The sequence below is a fragment of the Phalacrocorax aristotelis genome, chromosome 9 (assembly GCF_949628215.1).
Source record: "Phalacrocorax aristotelis chromosome 9, bGulAri2.1, whole genome shotgun sequence".
Taxonomy (NCBI): Eukaryota; Metazoa; Chordata; class Aves; order Suliformes; family Phalacrocoracidae; genus Phalacrocorax; species Phalacrocorax aristotelis.
The window spans coordinates 13,791,911-13,812,982 of NC_134284.1; the positions used below are offsets into that span (position 1 = coordinate 13,791,911).

Below are 21,072 nucleotides of genomic sequence, written 5' to 3' on the forward strand. Positions count from 1 at the left end.
GGCAGATGACGTTTTCCCTCCCCAGCGGCGCTGCGGGGCGTCAGGGGGGCGCCGGGGCAGACGGACGGGGCGGCTCTGAGGGCATTTCCCGCCTTCAGGGCGGGCTCCGGGCGCCCAGGGCGGCGGGGACAGCTGCGTCCGCGCGGGCTGGCTTCCGGGCCGCTGCAGATTGTCGGCTCGTCGGGGCTACCGTCTGCATGCGAAATACGTGGGTTGTACCTAACACCCCAGACCTGCTGCCTGACGGCCACAGCCTAGTGAACCCCCCAGCCAACATGCACGGTGTGTTCTGTGTTACGTGCCTGTCCCACATGGATACCTGAGAGTATGAGGGAGCTGGCAGAGGAGCTTGTCAAACCCCTCTCCATGATTTATCAGCAGTCCTGGTTAACAGGGGAGGTCCCAGACGACTGGAGGCTTGCCGATGTGACACCCATCTACAAGAAGGGCCAGAAGAAGAATCCAGGGAACTACAGGCCTGTCAGCTTGACCTCGGTGCTGGAGAAGATTATGGAGAGGTTCATCTTGAGTGAGCTCACCAGGCATGTGCAGGACAACCAGGGAGTCAGGCCTAGCCAGCATGGCTTCATGAAAGGCAGGTACTGCCTGACCAACTTGATCTCATTCTATGACCAGGTGACCCGCCTAGTGGATGAGGGAGAGGCTGTGGATGTTGTCTACCTGGACTTTGGCAAAGCCTTTGACACTGTCTCCCACAGCATCCTCCTAGAGAAGCTGAAGGCTCACGGCTTAGACAGGTATACTCTTCACTGGGTAAAAAACTGGCTGGATGGCCGAGCCCAAAGACTTGTGGTGAAAGGAGCTAAATCCAGTTGGTGGCTGGTCATAAGTGGTGTTCCTCAGGGCTCAGTTTTGGGGCCAGTCTTGTTTAATATCTTTATTGCTGATATGGATGAGGGATTGAGTGTGCCCTCAGTAAGTTTGCAGATGACACTAAATTGGGTGAGAGTGTCAATCTGCTCGAGGGTAGGAAAGCTCTGCAGAGGGATCTGGACCAATGGGCCAAGGTCAATTGTATGATGTTCAACAAGGCTTAGTGCCGTGTCCTGGCTTTGGTCAAAACAACCCCATGCAACGCTACAGGCTTGGGGCAGAGTGGCTGGAAAGCTGCCTGGCAGAAACTGCCCTGGGGTGCTGGTTGAACTGGCCAGCATGAACTGGCCAGTTGGCTGAACGTGGCCAAGAAGGCCAACAGCATCCTAGCTTTTATCAGGAATAGTGTGGCCAGCAGGACTAGGGCAGTGATTGTCCCCCTGTACTTGGCACTGGTGAGGCTGCATTTAGAATACTGTGTTCAGTTTTGGGCCCCTCACTACCAGAAAGACATTGAGTTGCTGGAGCGTGTCCAGAGAAGGGCAGTGAAGTTGGTGAAGGGTCTGGAGAACAAGTCTTATGAGGAGCGGCTGAGGGAGCTGGTGTTGATTAGCCTGGAGAAGAGGAGGCTGAGGGGAGACCTTATTGTTCTCTACAACTACCTTAAAGGAGGTTGTAGCGAGGTGGGTATTGGTCTCTTGCCCCAGGTAACAAGCAATAGGAAGAGAGGAAATGGCCTCAAGTTGTGCCAGGGGAGGTTTAGATTGGATATTAGGAAAAATTTCTTTGCTGAAAGAGTGGTTAAGCCTTGGAAGAGGCTGCCCAGAGAGGTGGTTGAGTCACCATCCCTGGAGATGTTCAAAAAATGTGATGTGGCACTTGGGGACATGGTTTAGGAGGCATGGTAGTGTTCAGTTGATGGTTGGACTTGATGATCTTAGAGGTCTTTTCCAACCTTAATGATTATATGATACCTCCCCAGGGATTGCTGGCCTCAGCAAACTTGGGCAGAGGAGATGGACCTGATGGGAATGGCACAATCCCAACAAGGCTGCACCAGAAGCGCAAGAGCAAGGCAGTCCTTGAGGCACAATTGGAAGAAAAAGAAAAAGGGGGGAAATATGCTGTCTGTTCAGATAGTTTCCAACAAGTTCAGTAACTTTGTGGTTCATTCTGCTGAAGGTTTCCAAGTAAAAAGGGGAAAATACAGAAAAGATGGATTGGAATAAAATTTCTTATTCTGTTATCTGCTACTTAGATATCACTGAATTGGGACACGAGAGGGAAGGGAAGAAGAGAGATTGAAAGTGCTGTAAAAATATATTGATTTAAAATAAAACTTTTGTATTAAATGCCAAGACATGCACTGTGTATGTGTAATGGATATCCATAAGTTACATAGGAGTTTTTTTAAATCAAGCCAAGATATGCGTTCTTTAGAGTATAGTTAAAATGTGGAACAGGGAAAAATACTTAGCAGAGAATTGTGGTGGGAACTAGGTGGAGCTTTACATATATAAGTTGCTATTCATTTTGATGTGGTATATGGCAATGTGTATAAAAAAATATAGTTGTTAAATAGTAACTCCTATCATTATGTTAGCATCTAGTGAATCAAAGGGAGAACAGTCCCATTGTGCTAGGCATGGTTCACCTAGAACAGAAGCAGAAGCTGGTTGGCGAAGAAAAAAGGTAAAATGCATAAGAAACAAACACATTTTTTATTAGAAATAAAAAAATCAAACCATATGAGGCAGGAAGACTATAAGGAAAACTAAATGTCTTTCTTGCAGTCTTCTAGTCATTTTGTCTGTCTTAGCATCTTCTAATCTGCAGGACAGCTTAGTCCTGCAGACTAAATTTATCTGCTACAATTTCTAAGACGGGAGGAGATTTGGAGAAGGGTATGGACAGGCCTGTTGCAGTCCTTCCGTGCTAAAACTCTTACTGTTTTCAGGGGGAATCAGACCAGCTTTGCATTCTGGTGACAGCAGCTCTGTCATCACTTCTGTGAATGACAGATGCTTCCTCTTCTCCCCAGGAGAGCTGGCCTTTTATGAGCACTTTAGGCAAAGCTAAAGATGCAAGACTTTGATGTATATCGTTTATCAATAATTTTTGGGAGCAAAACTTATCCGTCATCTCTCCTACCCATTTCTGTCAGTCATTTAGGAACGGAATTGCTGTTGTCACATATGGCAATATTGCCTCCCGATTCAGGAGCCTCCTCTTGCTGGCAGAAGTTGCCATGGTCTCTGTCTCTAGCTATAATACTAGCCTCAGCTGAAAAGTTATCTTTTCTCCCTCCTACTTTGATATTTCTTTCTTCCTTTGCTGTGATGCATTATTTAACGCTGTATGCTAAATATACAACTTTGTGAGCTATTTCACAACACAGTTTACATGACAGCCACAATACAAAATTGTCATTTAGAAGGTAAAATTGTAGGTGAGCAATATGCTTCAGCTCCTGCACTAGCGAGATGCTTCTTTGGTTTCCTCAGTCTCACAGCTTGTTCTTAGAACTGTGCAGTTGCTTTCTCTTTGCAGACAGGGACCTGTTCATGCTTGCAGATGTTCATAACTGGCTGGCTATAAGCAACACAGGTTCTTTTTAATACTTCATTTTCATCCCCTTGAACCTCTTTCTTTTTAATTTCTTTTTGGTTTAATTTTGATGTCTAAGTTAGCTGATTTTGAGTTTCTGAATACGTAAGGCTCTTAGCACTGGGTGGAGGGGTCCATATGCTACAAAGAGGCTGCACAAGCTTATTCGAAACCATATGGCTCTGTAAACATATCAGAGTCTTTTATGCGCATGCTGGTAATCCAGCTGTGAATAACTTCTTGTCCCTGCTCTGCATTATCTATCACATATCAAGCCTAGAAAATGCTTACACGCATGGTTTAACTGGTCAAAAATGTTTACTGGGGTAAAAAAAAGTGTTGGGAAGTTCTGAACTCAGAAACTTCGGGAAGTTTGGAAAGTTTGAATCTTTTTCAACATTTTCAAAACGGACCATTCAAACTTTGGTGTAAAGCAATGTTTGTTGGCCAAGTATATGCTGAATGTGCTTATTTTTCTGAAAGTGGAAAAAATATTTAAACCAGAATGTCTTTAATTTCTGATCTACTAATTTTTTTCCCATGTAGAATGGTATTTTGATTTGTTTATGGGGTTTTATTTTTCCCAATTTTCTTCTTGAAGTGAGAAAACAATTTAGGTTTTGTGTTAGGTTAGCCATGAGACCAAAGAAATACATTATTCACATAGTTGTCCTTGAACCTGACCTGGTACACCTCCCATTACTTCAGTCTTCTGCTTCTCATGATGTTTAAATTAAAGAATTAGCACTTTGCAACACCTGAAGACGTATGCTACATGGGCGGAGATCCAGGAGGGTTATGAGAGAGGAGCAGCTTAAGATGAAGTGCATGTGCTACAGAGTAAGAATGCACCTTGTGCAGCCGATGGATGTAGAAGTAGGGACATGGTGAACTGTAGAGGGACACTGCGTTGTCCTGGTGTTCAAGTTTTTAAAACAATGCTGGAAGATTGGAGAGGATTAGAAGACTCTAAAGATAATATAAAACTAGTGTTAAGTGAAAGTGTAGGGGAATAAGTAAACTTGGTTTGTAGTGAACATTTAAGAGGTAAGTTTGCTAGATTAGATTGAGGTAAACTCCATTTATCTATACTTATTGTAAATTACATTACAAGGACAAATTATCTGAGTGAGCAAATTAAAATATTTGGCATGTTTTGCTTATTTTAAAAAGATTGAGAAGAGGTTTGATCATCACGTATGTGTACCTGTACAACGTAGAAATGCAAGATCTGAAGGTAGGGTTTAATCTGACAGAGGAAGGCAAAACAAGAACCAGTGACTGGAAGTGGAAATTAAGGAAATTCAAATGAGAAATTAGGCAGAAATATTTAACAATGCGAGCGATTATCTTTGGAAAGCTGTGGGGAGCGCTCACATTTACATCTATTGTTATCTTCTAATTGAAGCTGAAGCCTCTTGTGAAGACACACTTTCATTATTACAAGCCCATACAGGGGTAGCCAGGTGAAACTTAATGTCCCACAATATGAACAGCATCAGACAGGATGAGTTAATATTCTGTTCTGGCTCTGTGAATCGATCATCTCTGTGCATCTTCATCTATCTCCTAGATTGGACTTTTTCTGAACCAGACCTGGTAATGGTTCAAAGATGCCAGCTGTGGCAGAGCTTTGAGAAGAGGAAGTATTAGGCAATGGTTCTGAGATCCTTAAACATATTTTCCCCAAATATAAATCTGTCTCTAAGAAGGAAGGATGAGTTCCTTTTTATTTTCACCATGATCTCTTTTGCTTAACATTTCTGGACAGTATCGCTGTCATGTCTCCTCATACATCACTTTTAACAAGTACACCAAAACGATCCTCTGTTTGGTGAGTTAGGGGTTTGGGCTCTGCAGACAAATTAGTCCTTGCCAGCAGGGACCTTTTTAGTTTGCTGTGAATGCCACAGCTGATTTTGAGAACATATTTCTGATGCATTCCAAGGAGTCTTTTGGGGTAGATTTAGACTATTAAATCCTTTGCACCTTTTTTATCTACTTCAGCACTTTTCACATTTGCAAATGCAGAATTAAATGGTTCATGAAATATCTTGTAACAAATTAAGATGACAATACAAAGTAATGGAATAAGCTATTGTTAATATCAGTTATCTCTATGCCTAACAGTCACTGCACATTGTGGGATAAAAATGATCGAAATAAATGACACTTCTTAACTCAAGGGATAAATTATGCCACAGGTAAGATGCTAAACAGTGAAAAGAAGAGATTTACCTAGATGGAAAGGTTCAGCCACATCAGCAATGCCTGCATTTCACATTCCCTTCGGGGTAACAGGCAGCATTCGAAGGAATCATTATAGCTGGGAGGAAAAGATCAGAAGGTCTGTTAGTGCTTTTGTAAAAATCTTCAAATTTTTCAAGCCATGTCTGTATTACCTGGAATGACTGAAAGGGAGGCTGGTTTAATTTCTATTATTTGTTATGCTTTGTAGAAAAGTAAACTTTCTCAGATTGGCAAAAGTCATCTCATGTACTTCTGTAACACTTTCCAGGCTCAAGGGTTGCAAATGTTGTTCTGGAAGCATTCCTCTCCCAGCTGATAAACATTTTATTTTAACAGAGGACCTGGTGACCCACTGATACTTCCCAACGATCTGCAAGAAGAAGGGGAGTATCCTTTAGCCACCAACAGCTTTAGCAAACAAAGCAAAGGGGAATTTTTTTGCCAACAGACATTGTAAGAGAGAGGTATGGAGGTGGCATGTGATTGTCTAAACTGATACTGGGCAACAAGGTTGAGCCAAGGCCTTTAAGGAACAAAATACTAGTAGAAGTGGATTTTGCAGCTCTCCAAGCAGCACATCACCTTCTGTTGTCACATTCAGACATTTGTCACTACTGACTCGAAAGCACTGACTGACCTGGGGCAATATGCATGTTTCTTTCAAGAGCTGTCTTAGCTAAATATTGTTTCTGTACAATATGATTGGTAAGAAGATCCTATTATAAACTGGATGGCTCCCAGAATCAGCTCTGAGCTTTCCGTTGCTGACAGACAAAATCTGCCAATCTCCATTTTAAGTTGGACCAAGAATGTGGGTGGGTTTGGCCTAGCAGGAAACCTGTGGAGTATCTTAAACTATCTTCTGGAACTAGCTCCAGGTAGGTTGTTTACTTCCTGTCTTCCGTGTGGATTTGCACGTCTGTCAACCCTTATACAGAAATTTTTGCAATATTTCTTCTGGTGACCTGAACTTATCAGAAAAGGATCAGAAAATATTTAATAAATACTGACCTCTAGCAGCAGAGATCCCACTAGCCAGATCTTCAACTTGTATAAATTGGCATCGCTACAGTGACTTTTAGAGCTTCACTTGTTTATAGCTGTGGATCTGCCTCAGTATTTCTGTCACTGACCATCCACAGAATGGCAGGACACATCAGAAAAGTGAAGAAGGGTCTGCTGGGTCAAACTGTTCTTCCCACTGCACTGGTTGCAATTTCTCCCCATACCTTTTCATGTCTCCGTGTTAAGCTAGTTCTCTGGGTCCACAAAATCATGGGATCACCTGATTTCTGGGACTGTTTTGATCTCTCTTCCTGTGCCTGCTCCTGTAAATGAGGAACGTCTGGTGTCAGTAAGACTTTCCAGATATCTTTCCATGGTTTTCATCACAGGAAACCTAAAAAAAAGTTTGATACCCAGTAGAAAGAGCTGGTACTGGCCTTCTGTCCTCTATTCAGGCAGTGTGACTGCTCTTCCAGCTCCAGTGCTTGGTACAGAGAGGGCTGAGTATTTGGGTTTGTTTCTGCATTTCGTGAGATTCACACCTGGGATGCAAACGTCTTCAACAAGAATGAAAAGGAAATGGTTTTCACTTTTAGTCTTTCACAGCAATTTGGGGTAATCTGAGATTTAATTTATTCACCAGTTGAAAGGGAAAGGGAAATCAAGCCACCATCTTTCTTTTGAGCCAAGCTCTTTCTTGCATACCCCCGTGCAGGCTCACACAAAAGAGCCCTGATCACTCTAACTAGGTGCTTGTTCTAATTATAGAAAGATTTAGCGTTGGTTACGTAATTGCCCACTGCACATCGCACATGGCATTGTTATACTACAAAAGCCTCTTTTTTTCCTCCCCTCTCTGCAGCAGACCCAGCGTCAGCCTGTTTAACTGAAAGCTGCAAGGAACCGAAATAATCTGAAGCAACCTCCCACAGCTTTTCCAGGAGAGGCCAGCAAAAATCAGATACTGACCCGCTCCCTTTGCTGGGAGCTTTGCCAACGCATGTGATCTAGTGGTTAAAGCAGGGGATTGATAGACTGGGCCGCAATCTTGAGCATCCCGGGTAGAAGCAGTGAGCTGTGAGCATGAATCAGTGGTTGTGCTGAGGTTACAGTCTCTATTTTGGATTTTTATAGGCAGTAGCACAGTAGCTTTAAATGGATGCCCTGCTATTATGCCTGGTATCAGCCTGAGCCATGGAGGCTGTGAATCCGCAAACACAAAAATCTATAGCAAAACTTCCATAGGCTGTAGTAGATACAGGAGTCAATCTTCTCCCCATATTTCTAAGCTTATTTTATTCTGTGGTTCAGAGTGGTTACATCACGTTCAGCCTGCACTCACTTCTCCCTCATTTTCTCAGTAGTACATTGAGTGCACATCTCCCTCACTTTTCATTTTCTTCCTCTTTTAACATCACTTTCTAAACTGTAAAGCTTTCTTCCAACAAATAGTCTTTCCTATACAATTTGTAATGGTCCAAGACTAAGCTGGCATGCTTCACTACACCCCATCAGTTCAAAAGCTCCCATCTGTCCAAGAAGGGAAAGAAACTTATAGGACTGTAGCCAGTTTTGCCATCGTATGGCTGATGCATCAACTGGCCATGTGGGCCCTGTATCCTCAATGTGCTGGCAGGGTAATCGTCCTTAACTGTGCCCTTCATGACTTGTAGTTGCTTTGTCAGGAAGCCCACCTTGTGCAGGCATTTGTGTTAATGTCTGCTGCAGGGGACAAGTAGGGAAAACAAAACTGAAATGAAGCCAGATGGAAACCTGTAATATACCACTGTCCCCCAACCAGGGAGAAGGTGGACAGGTTACCTTCACAGCACTTTCCGCAGGGGCTCGGGTGAAAAACCTGGCCATCCTGGAAGAGAGGCTGGTCATCAGGACCTTTCCTTGAGCACAATGTCCTGGTTTATTACTCCTTTAGAAGCTGAGACCTTTTGCTTCATAGTCTGAGTGTTTCTAGATCCCTTTTGCCCTGTCTCTACCTTTTTGGGCGCACCTGTATTCCTGCAGATATGAATGGAAACACAGTGTGGTGATGCTTTCCAGGTTTTGTTTTCAGTGTTTTCTGAATCCTGTTGGAAACTTTAACTCTCAAATAATTATTAAGATCTTTTTGGTCTCATTCTGGTTTTGGTCTCTGGCGTCCTTCTAGTGTATTAAGGATTAATTATGGTAGCTCTGTCCTTAACTCTGGCTCAAATACTTACTATTTTCCACTATGTGTTCCCTGGTGTTGCTGAATTGCAGGTTCTCTTTATCAGAAAGATACTGACTCAAAAACATCGAGTTTCCTTCTTTTCACAATAGGAGAAAAGTTCAACCAGAAATGCTGTTTCAAGTGTGTGACTATCAGACTAGGTATTTGCTGCACGGAATATGAATCTCTTACAGTATTTATGATGGTTCAGCAACATTTTTTCATCCTCTGCTTTCTTCTTTCTCTTTTATAGTAACCTTTATTGCAAGAAGACTGGTGAAGAGATTGGTTTTGCATTGAACCTTGAATATGATAAAATTTATTATAATTTTCATTTTTTTTACCAAGGAGCTAAAGGTTAGCTGCAGAGAAAGCTTTTTTCATTCTGCAATTATTTTCCTTGTTACCAACAGCTCTTTTATTCTTGATGAACACAGTTGTTGTATTGGATCATTCTCCTGAGTAGACAACAGCAGTTTCTGAGATATTTATCATACACACCTCTTTGGCCTTTGGAATGATTCCCTTAAATATAAGCTCATATTAGGCAGCCATGTGTGCATTTCACTGAATGATGAAAGATAAGCATAGCTGCATAGTTTATGCTATCAGTTTACACTGATTGACGATCTGACCACATGATGGACAATGTTGTTTTGTGTTCAACAGGAGCAGGACAAAAGTGTGCAACTCCATTGCCAGAAGCACTCCCGTGAGAACGCTCTCTTAGCACCGGGAACAGACAAGGCATTGTCAGTCCACGTGCTGGGGCTCTGTAGGTCGCTGTGCACACACCTAATCCCGATGTGTTGCGATAGCCAGACTTACAAGATAAAAGTGTTCATAGTACCCTGACCAAACCCATACCCTTCACTACAGAGCAGTTCTGATTTCTAGTCAATGAAAGCATCAGTGCCCTTCCAGCACCTCTCGTAGGTATGGAAAGGGAGTGCCCTGATATCTGAGTTTGGTATTTCTACCCTGGCATGATTTCTGATATATGTATATATATACACATACATATCTTCTCTCTGCAGCGGAGCTTTCAGTGAGCAAACATTGAAAACCAATTAAAATATCATAAAGTGTGAGGGTTTTTTTTATTTTAAAGCACAGAAGATGGCTTTTCTGGGCACATGGGCCAGGTTGGGAGCCCCACTGGTACAGCGGAGGTTGTGTTACCCTGTTGTCACCGAAATTGGGAATAAACCTCGTAACACCAATGTAGTGTTAAAAGGCAGGCATTCTTTACTCACGGTGCCAGGTGCATGGGGGATTGCTCCACCTAATGTGCACGCTGTCAGATCTAATTGTGCAGGTTAAGTACATGTTCTATATACATATTCATTAGTTTTCCAATAAAATATACATATTCATCATATGCAAATGTCATTTGTGCATGCCTGTTGGTGTCTCCGGGTGGTCGGGTGGTCATCAGGCGTCTCTGGATGAAGGATATACTCTTCCTCACCGTGTCCACTAGTTAACCCTTGCTTTCGCGCAAACTCAGTTCTGAGATTACATATATACTGTCCTTGAGGGATAGTCTGTTCTGGTTTAGTGTTTGCTCTGCAGTTCCTTATCTTTATGGTTCTGTACATCTGCTTTTCTTAAGGTCAAATGTCATTGTAACTTTGTTTAGGCACTTCTTATCTTGAAGCCTTTCTGACTCCCCCAAAGCAACAAGTTTTAGTCATCGTGCAGCTGTTCCTGTTAAGGCTACCTCATTATCCTGGCTAAGTTTTGGCTCCAGGACCCAACATTTGTTGAGCTACACTAGATTGCATTAGTAATGCCCAACCATTTATTCCCTGAATCATTGCTACCTATAATCCTTAAAACAGAGGTTTGGACCCTAAAAGTGAGGGTTTGGGACCTAAAAATTAGGCTTTGAGCCTTAAAAGACGGGTTCTGACAGAAAGACATTGTCTATTGTTTCATTTGCATTAATGATTAACTAATGACTAAAATACAGATCAAAGAATACACTGATTGTCCCCAGACTTGATGTCCAGCTGGATAGGGCTGTACGAGGAGTATAGCAGCATCCATGGTTTGTTAACTTCATCACACTGTCCTGCACTGAACCGGCAGGTGCTGCCCTCCCACCCACGCTTTTGTAACCAAGAGGGGGGGCGGCGCACACCCCGCCGCTGGGGCAGAGACCCTAGAGCAGCCCGAGGGCCGCCAGTGCGCCGCGCCCGCCCGGCTGCCTCCCCCGCCCCCCGCCGCTCTGCCGTGGGCTCGCCCAGGGGCCGCCCCTCGCCCCCGCCTCTCTCAGCGGCCACAGCCGGAGACTACATGTCCCAGCATGCCGCGCGCGGCAGGGCCATACCATGTGCGAGGCGGAGGGGGAGCAGGCGGCCGGGGCGCGGGAGTCGAAGTGCCGCGGCACCGGCCGGGCGGTAAGTGCCGGCTGCGTGCGCCAGCGGGGGGCCGGCGCGGCGCTGGAGGCTGGGGAAGGGCCGGCGGGAGGGACCCGGGCTCTCGCCGACTTCCCGCGCCCCCGCTGCGCCCTCGGGTGCCCCGGCTAGTGCCGCCGGGCGGAGGGGACCGGGCTCGGGGGGCGGTTGGGCGCCGCGGGCGCAGGCCCCGGGGCCTGAGGGGCCGGTTGCCGCAGGGATCGGCGGGGCCGGCGTCGTTCCTCACGGCGGGAGCGGCGGGGGGCGCGGCCGCAGGAGAACCGAAAGCGGCCGGAACCGGCCCCATGTGCCCTTCGCGGGCAGAGCCGGGCCGCGCTGCGGCAGCGGGTGCCGGCTCGGGGGGGCGAACGGCCCCTCGTAGGGCTTTGCGGCGGCCCGCGGGGGCGGCGGGCGCTCCCTGTCGCCCCCCCGGCCTCGGCGGAGCGCGATCCCCCGGGCAGCGCTGCCGCCGCGGGCGCCGGACGGGTCCGTGGGCCGGTGGCCCGGGGGAGGCGCCTCCCGGGCTGCGGAGGGGAGGAGGGGGTGACCTGCGGTCCGTCCCGGCGCCCCCGGCGGCGTCCGGAGCGGCGCGGCGCCCGGCTGCGAGGGGGGCGTCCCGCGGGTGCCAGGTGGTGCGAGAGTCAAAGCGGGCAGCTCACCTCGGGGAGGGGAGGGCGGAGCAGGAGGCGATGCAGCAGCGCAGGCCTGAATGGCGAGAGGCGGTGACATCGTGAGGCGTATTCTCGCGGCGGGCGGCGTCTTTGAGATGCCCCGAGGGGTGCTGTAATGGCTCATTTACATGGAAAAGGCTCCTCGACACCGTACGCAAAACTTTGAAATACAATGGATTTCTGACAGTTCCGGTTTTGTACCTTGTACTGCAGCAATTTTAATTCTTCCCGTTTTATTGGTACAACGCATTAAGTGTGAGAGCAGGAACTTTGTTGCTGAAGAGCTCAGCTGCTCTGCCTATTTGCTATGTAAAGTTCCCATCTTCTCTTTGTGACGTACAGCTGGCGAGTATGGCAATAGATGTGATGTCACAAACTGCAGATTATAGCTTCGGGTGGGAATAAGATGCAAGAACAGATGGACTTGCATCCTGCTTTCAAGCAAATGCTCTTTTAGTAATAAGGTGAAGGAAAAAAGAATGAGAGGTGTATTTTCTGTGTTAAAAAAATGCCTCTGTTTGCACCTTTCACTTTCCAGTAAATGAAATTTTATGAAAACGTACAAGGAGCAGAAATGGTTTAATTACAACACTCTGCAGAAAATGTTTTTTGAAGGTGACAGAGGATACAAGAGATTTCTGTACAAAAGAGATCAGTCCTCCAGGAAGAAGTCCCAAAATTTCTGGAGTTCCAGTGAGGCAGGGGGAGGAGGGCAGCTTTTTTTGCGAAGTGTGTGTTCATTTGGCTGCAGTCAAGGGGCCAGGTTTATTTTCTCGAGTGTGATCGTAGAATCATAGGAGTCCTGATCAGCCAGCTGCCCCTTCTGACATGAGAAGGAGCTGCGGTGCTGCAGGCAGCTCCGACTGGTGCTGGCAGAATATATCTTGGCTTTTCTGCCTCAAAGTTACCTAGGGCTTGTAAGGAAACCGAGGGAGATAATAAAGTTTAGCTAAGGTTCACATACAGAGGTCTGTTGTGTTATATTAGCCCCTTTTGCTGATTGTGTTCTTGTGAACTATTTTAAAAGGCTTGACCTGTGTCACTGCATGTGTTTTTTGGTTACAAGGCTTCCAAGAGAAGAAGCACAAGCCAGACTGGCCCTGCTAAAGGTTCACAGAGAGAAGTAGGAAAGTTTCTCAGGCAAGCCTAAGAGTAGGAGGATTAGTGGACTCCATCTTCATATGGGGTAAAAGCCCACTCTCTGTCAAGGGTTACAGAATGGTAGGGGTTGGAAGGGACCTCTGGAGATCACCTTGTCCAACCCCCCTGCTTGAGCAGGCACACCTAGAACAGGGGACACAGAAACATGTCCAGGCGGGTTTTCAATGTCTCCGGGGAAGGAGACCCCACAGCCTCCCTGGGCAGCCTGTTCCACTGCTCTGGCACCCTCACAGGAAAGAAGTTTTTTCTCATATTGAGGTGGAGCTTCCCGTGTTCCAACTTGTGCCCGTTGCCCCTTGTCCTGTCATTGGGCACTCTTGAAAAGAGGCTAGTCCCATCATCCTGACACCCACCCTTTAGGTATTTATAGGTATTGATGAAATACCCCCCAGTCTTCTCCAGGCAGGACAAACCCAAGTCTCTCAGCCTTTCCTCATAAAGGAGATGCTCCAGCCCCCTGATCATCTTGGTAGCTCTCCGCTGGACTTGCTCAAGCAGTTCCGTGTCCTTCTTAAACTGGGGGGCCCAGTTCTCTTGAGCACTTGCAGAGTAGGTGAACTGTGCCTCTTGATACGTGGTGTAAGGAGAAAGAAGGGCCAGTCATATTTTCTATCCAATACCAGCCAAAGAGAAAGGAAAGAAAAATATACCTGATTGGTAATTTTTTTCAGGTCTGAATCCTCTAAAGTGATATAAAGAGTCATAATATGTATATCACATGTAATGAATTCTGTGTTTACACTACTTTATATACTGTAAGCAATGAATGCAGTGCTGCAAAGTGCTGCAAAGGTCTAGCACAGTAAGTTACTTTGGCGTTTGTGCCCCGTTGATACTGCTGAGTTAGAAATAGCAATGGAGTCAGAAATTGTGTTTGGTTGCCACGTGCAGTGTTAGCAATGCATCATTAGCCAAGGAGCAATTAAACCTTGGTTTGTCAAGTCCCTTGGGGCTGTAGGCATTGGATCACTACGCTCTCCTCAGATATTACAGTTGCTGTTTTGTGTCTCAGCAGGGTTCATCAGTCATGGCACGAAGGGCCTTGAAACTTGCCTCGTTGGTGGCAGCCACTTCTGGCATCTATCTGTATGGCAACAAGTTCCTGGATCCCAATGATTTTGGAGTTGTTCGTGTGGGCCGAGCCATTGCCACAGTAAGTTTCATCCTATTAATGTGCAGAAAAATTCCAAGTGGGTAAGGGAATTGGAGTTCAAAAGAACTTGGGATTTTCTGCATTCCCTCTCTGCATTTCCAGTTGGCAGCTGGCTCTGGGAGTCAGAAAGTCAACAGGGAGCTCTGCAGGTTGTTGATGCAGTGGGGAGAAAAGAGGTGAAAGCATAGGAGGAACAGAGCTGTTGTTCGCACATTTTGGAATAAACCAACAGAGATACTGGGCTGCAGAGAACTGTCTCTGCTTTCCTGGGTAGGGTGGGACCTTCAGAACAAGGGCTCAGTTTGGGCCCACATCTTCATCAGTCACCAGGTATGGTATCCTGCTGCCTTTAACAGTGACTTAGTTCAAGCCATCTTGTCTGCATATGCCATTTTTCACATTGGAACATTTTGTTTTAAGGATCGTAGTGGTTGTATTGATATTCTACGGTAGTCATTGCCCTATGACCCTCAGTATGAGAGATTTGGGGAGAGGAGGGCAAGTGTTTTGAGGATCATTCTCAAAGCAAGGTTGAAGTGAGGATGGGAGATGATTAGATTGGTTTCCAGGTTCGTAAAATAAACACTACATCTGCCTAGCGTCACTGCTGTTTCACCCCCATGTTGATTACCACTCCAGAAAACCTGAGAATGGAGACTGCCAGCCAAACAGGTTGCTGCCTTCTACTTGAGGATATTCACTGATGAATCTGTGAGCAGCCAGGAGCAAGGAGAGTGGGGGCTCTGGAGGCAGTATCAGTCTCCCTGTACCTCGCTTGCATTATACGTGTGTCACTTCAGGCCACGATCTCCATCATTTATAGATCCCCAGTGGTAAGCAGCTGTCTGTCTGCATATTCTATGACTTTTAAGCACTTCATTAATGAGTTTTACAGGGAGTCAGCTCCTGAGGGCAGATGCAATAAGAAACAAGCTCTGTGGGTTGGCTCAGGTGCTGTGCTGTTCATATGTGCAAGCTGCACCATGAACTATTGTGAAAAATGAGTGTTTATTTTGAAAGGGTGAGGGCAGAAATACAAACTGTAATCTTTCCTTCTTAGCTAATAAGTGCTAAAAAAGCGCTAAGCTTCGTGCTCTCTCCCCAGCCATAAGGCAGTGCTGCCTGGTAGCAGTGAGCATCTCTCACCCTTCTGCTGCCCAGGACTGAGGTGTGGAGAGGGAACACAGCTTATTGTGGCTGGAGAGGAATCTGCTATCCAGGCTGTTTGGGCTTTCCAGTCTGCCCTTGAGTTCTGCCTGCTTGACCGATGTTCTTCAATCTTACTTGAAGCCAGTGGTTTTTGTGGCTATTTTCTGTTTAAGACAAAAATGAGAACAGTGCAGTGATGAAGCTGTATAGTTGGTCTGTGTTTTGAGTGATGGTGAGAGATTACTTTCTTGATGAATAGGAAGTAGAGGAAAGGAGATTTTCTTTGCTTCAGATGCTGGTAAATCTAAAGACATGCTTGACTTTCACGTCCTCTGCCTTCAGGGAAGTCACAAGTCACGGGCTGTGAAGCGCTTCACTGGCCCTGCTCTTAAATGCAGGGTTCTGCTCCCATAGCTGCAAGCGGTGACCCCCAAAAACATGCTGCCAATGTTGTGCCTGTAGGTGATGGCAGCATGTGTTTATATCTGTGTGTCTGTATACTTTTCAAACACGAATTTTCTGTCTCTTAGAATTCTTTGTTCCATCTACTATATAGGAATGCACATGGTTAGGTTGTTCCTTTAGTCCTGGTGCACTAGTGACCTTTGCCTTCCCAACCTGGGGTCTGCTCCTTCTTGGAAAGGCAGAGGTCAGCTCTCATCTGAGTACTGGCAGTCCAGACTGCTCTCATTCCTTAGCCATAGACTGGGTGAAGCCAATAGAGCAATTAGACATATTCATTTCTAAGAAGCTCAGCTGCTCGGGCTTGCTCTTTTTGTAAAGCAAAGCTGAGACTCTGTAGGAAACCAGGAACTTTGCATATTGGTGGCATGTACATGCACCTAAAGTGTCTCTCCTTCAATAAGCCCTGCCCAGGCTTCCCATCTGGATGCTTGATTCAATCATTTGACCATAGCCAGGCAAAAGCAGGCTGTAATTAAGAGCCTGTAATTGTTAAGAGCTAAGTTCAGCAGCACCAGACACAAACATTTAAGACAGGTTATGGTGTGGTGAACAAAACAAAAGAAAAGCCTGGAGAAAAGAACACAAGGAGGTCAAGAAACCTGACCTAGAACGACAGGGCTCTAGACAGATTTCATCGGAGTTTGATTAGAAAGATTTGAGTCTGCTTGTATTTTAAGCATACTGGTTCAGTAGTCCTTTGCAGTTTTTCCAGAGAAATTTGGCTTGACTTGAATCACACTAACAGAATGTTTCTTCTTGAGCCTCAGTTTAGGGAACTGGCTCTTGCTTATGTGTGGGTAGACAGCTATTCAGAGGGAACATTGTGCCATGACCTAGTGAGATCTGATGATAGTTTAGGCGTGGTGGAAGAGTGTAAGGTGTTGAGCATTTGTTGATCCTAAGCGGAGGCCAAGTCTTTGGGACATTTAACACCGAACTCGATACAAGATCGGTTCAAGAAATGATCTGGCATTTGTAAGGGAAGGGACTGGTTGATCTTATAGGCCTTGTTATGTGTCTGAGATTCAGTCTCACACTATGACATGAATGGCAGCAGTAGTCTTAGATAAGAATGAAGTCAGTGGCCTGAACAGCATCATGTTTCAGGCAATTTCTTTGTTCTGGTAAAATTAGAAACCTGGCAGAGCATTTGTGCATTTGCCATATTTCTTTGAGGGTATCCCAGTTGTTTTGGGTACGTGGAGGGAACGATCCATGCAGTAGCTGGAATACATCTCAGATACTAGCAGGGATTTGGCAATGTCAGAGTTGCCTATCAGGAGCATCACAGTACTAATTTAGTGTTTAAGATTATAATGTAATTAGCAATCACTTTATTAATTCACTCTTCCTCTCTAATACAGGCCAATCTGTTAGCTGCTTTTTTTCAAGTTGGAGGTGATAGTTACCCTCATGGACCAGAGATAAAATAAGAACCAACTGAAGCCTTCATGCAAGGCTGATTTGAACCTCCCTCCACTTCAAAGTTGTTCTTTGAGGCTGGGAATATGCTTTGAAAATTTCTTCTCTCTATGCAACCCTCTGTAGCTATGCAGCTCCTGAGTTCACCAGCAGCAAGAGAGCCTGAAAACCTCAATTTCCAATCTGGAAAACAGGAAATGTGAGAAACCTAACCTCCACAAGGAAGGAGTGTGTCTGTCTGTAACCGATTCCCAGACTGATCCCCTCTTTGATGGATCTCTGAGCTTTTGACTGTTTCCCTGTTGTCAGTTCCAGCAACTTTGTCTCAAACCAGATTTGATCTCCTTGCCTTCCTGGCTTTCATGTTACATCAGCTGTGCTTTATGCCTTTACTAGCTGCGTTTGTGGTGAAAGGGGGCAGGTAGTATGCTGTCCCAGAGTGGGATGCTACCCCTTCTGTAGGGAGGTTTAAGGAAATCTGACTTTAGGTCTGAGTTATGCAAATGGTTCTTTATGGCAAGGATCTTGAAGTTCAAATGACAGGTTAGTGGACAGCTTCATCTAGGTATACATTCTCTTCTCTCCCCTAGTAAACTTTATGAACGTAATGTGTATGTTTGTGTTCAGTTTGCTGACTGTTGAAGAGAGGAACTTTAGTTGTAGGATAAAATTGTGAAATACCCTAGAGCCATTTTCAGAAACCATTAAGGCACTTAGGAGTGTAATTCCATTGTCTTTGGCTATGTCTAGCTAATAAGCTTTAGCTGGATCCCCATATTGTTTTGTAACTGGGTATCTTACCCTTCATCCCTCTCATCCTTTGTGCAGTTGAATATCCCCAAAAGTACCTCTGCTTGTGCTAATCAGTGAGCTTGTCTTCAGCCACTCTGCTCCCTGCTGAACCGTCTACCCAGACTGAACTCACTGTGCACCAGTGTGGTTAGGCAGGTTGGAGGCGTGAAGATGAACCATGGGATAACTGGTGGGCACAGACAGGGTCTTAATGGCCTCTATTACTAGCAGCAGACCTTATTGTGGAAGCTGACAGAGAATGGGAGTCTGCTGTGCAAGGTGCTGTACAGGGGTTATGAAAATGCTTTGAGCATCTCAAATGGAAGATAGTATAGGAGTGCCAAGCGTTGGTTATTTTTAATAGCTGTATGTCAATGAGATACCTGCGTTGCTTTCTATAAATGTTCATTGAAATGTAAATATTTTCATTTAATTTCTTATGAGTCTGTTACCGTAAACTCCACTGTGGAGCCAAAACTTTGGAACCTAAGCTACATACATTCTCTCTAACAGAAGGTTTGTTGTTGTGATCTGAGATAACTGCAGAGCTTGCTCAACGTTTCTGGTTTTGTTTGCAGACAGCAGTTATCACCTATGACTACCTCACCTCCCTTCGGAGCGTCCCATACGGATCCGAAGAGTATGACTTCCTCAAATCACAGGTAGGTGATAGCACTGGGCTGCGTTCCTTGGAAGCTGCAAGGTATGGGTGTGTTGCCAAAGCCATAGATACAAAGCAAACCATCAAGCTCTCAGCTTAATAATTCAATATGCCTTCTACCAAGCTGGTAACAGCAGACACAAACGGTGCTGCATATTACATAAGATTCTTGCAGGGTGTGCATCACTCAATGGAGAAGATCCCTCATGAAGAGTAGCCTAATGCAAACAGTGCTTACTTACATCTAGTAGAGATTCAAGTTCTCTGTGTATGGGGTAAGAGGCGTTTGGGCTCTGTCACCAGTTCTCTGCTGCTGAGACTGGTTATGTGGAGGTCAGCTGCTGGGAGGGGACTGGCAGTGGTTTCTTAACCTACTTATTGGTTGGTAGTGGCCATAACGTGAAAGCTGAGGGTTTTAAGTAAAAGGAGTGTGTTGGAGGGGAAATAATAGGGATCAATCAGGCTTCCAGATCTCTGAAAAAATCAGAATTGGGCGAAGAAAGGTACATCTCATTGCAAAACATATTGTTGTGTTTTGATATCACTGATTAACAGGAACAGAAAAAGCATTTCTAGTGGGAAGTAAGATAAGCACCCCTATTGCTCCTGTCAGTCCTGTGCCCTACGGGCCTACAATACCTTGAGCTCTGAGCGACACCGAGTTTTAGTTGAGTGCACGTGGTGTATGTAGCCAGGGTCTCTCTGCTGTTCCAGCTCAGGGCCTCTTTGGAGTGGGAATACAGCTTGTGCCAAATTAGGCCAGTCTGCGTAGTATGTTTGAAGTAAGGTCTTTAACCTCATTTTTCTTCTTAATGCATGTAGGATTTAGGCCACTGGTGTGGTGGTAATGCAATGTAGGGTGGTACTCTCAAGGGGCTCTCAGACTGGAGGGACCCAAGCAGGAAACAGTGGTGGGCCAGGAAGAAATCAGCGGCATTGGACTCCAGCATGCTTTAGTATTCCTCTGGCAGAAAATCCACGTCATCATCAGTATGGTCTTAGAGTATTTGGCATAGTTTGCAGAGAAGCTTCCTTGGGCTTGTTCTCATCTTCTCCTCTCTAAAGATGCTAAGCTGTTCTGCTGTAGCTCCTCCTCCCAGGTGAGTGGCTCTGATGCCCTGGCATAAACTGGAGATAGATGTGTTGGAGCCTGGAGCTCCACTTTCCATCTGCCCATGTCTCTGCCACATGCCTTTGAAACCTGGTCTGCAGAAGGGCTGCTTGTAGCACCCAAGTTATGGAGTTATCAGTGCTGTGGACAGCTTGTCATTTGACAGCAGTTTGCAGCAGCCCTTTCAAATTCCTGACCTTTTGCCATGTCTCTCCATGGCTTCATTAACCTCTGTCATGTGAGTTTTGATGGTTGGTCAATTCATGCTCCAGGCAGCCAGAAGGAGTCCTGTTGCCTGGTGCTGCACAGAGCTGTGCTCTCCCTGCTTGGCAGCCAAGGCAAGCCAAGTCAGCCTCTCCACGTGGCAGAGCCAGTGGCAAGTGCAGCATGTCAGTGTGACACAAGAGGACTCTGTGGCATGGTCAGCAGTAGACTTCGGCAGCATGAAGAGGAATTAGCTGGGAGATAAGAGAGGAGGAAGCAGGTGCAGGCATAGTATGAGTTAGCAAAATTCATTGGCCGGTGGAGCCCCGTCCTGCTGTTGGCAGGTGTTATGGAGGGCCACCACTGAGCCTGACAGTGACAGCCCTTGTGGGTTCTTCAGCAACATCCCTGCAGTGCTTGTGCTAGCAAAGCATCAGCTTGGCAGGGGATAATTTTCTGGCCCTGGGCAATTGCATGCCAAACCCTTTATCTATTTATTGTATCAGGAATAGTGTGACCAGCAGGACTAGGGCGGTGATTGTCCCCCTGTACTCGGCATTGGTGAGGCTGCATTTACAATACTGTGTTCAGTTTTGGGCCCCTCACTACAAGAAGGACATTGAGTTGCTGGAGCGTGTCCAGAGAAGGGCAACGAAGCTGGTGAAGAGTCTGGAGAACAAGTCTTATGAGGAGTGGCTGAGGGAACTGGGGTGTTTTAGCCTGGAGAAGAGGAGGCTGAGGGGAGACCTTATTGTTCTCTACAGCTACCTGAAAGGAGGTTGTAGCAAGGTGGGTGTTGGACTCTTCTCCCAAGTAACAAGTGATACGACAAGAGAAGACAGCCTCAAGCTGTGCCAGGGGAGGTTTCGATTGGATATTGGGAAAAAGTCCTTCACGGAAAGGGTTGTCAAGCCTTGGAACAGGCTGCCCAGGGAAGTGGTTGAGTCACCATCCCTGGAGGTACTTAGAAGACATG

The 21,072-nt window shown here is 45.9% G+C and overlaps 1 protein-coding gene across 6 annotated transcripts in view; it reads left to right on the plus strand.

Moving 5' to 3' along the window:
- The first annotated feature begins 455 nt into the window (after window positions 1-455).
- ADCK1 (aarF domain containing kinase 1) overlaps window positions 456-21,072 on the plus strand; it is a 93,731-nt gene continuing 73,114 nt past the window's right edge. For 2 of the 6 annotated variants that reach the window (XM_075103624.1, XM_075103628.1), the window contains exons 1-3: window positions 11,206-11,310; window positions 14,155-14,292; window positions 18,699-18,782. In XM_075103624.1, coding sequence (XP_074959725.1) covers window positions 11,242-11,310; window positions 14,155-14,292; window positions 18,699-18,782 — 291 coding nt within the window. In that variant the 5' untranslated portion in view covers window positions 11,206-11,241. Of the gene's footprint in view, window positions 543-11,205; window positions 11,311-12,222; window positions 12,328-14,151; window positions 14,293-18,698; window positions 18,783-21,072 lie in introns of those variants that run through there. The other 4 variants (XM_075103623.1, XM_075103627.1, XM_075103625.1 and 1 more) reach the window with 3 other exon arrangements.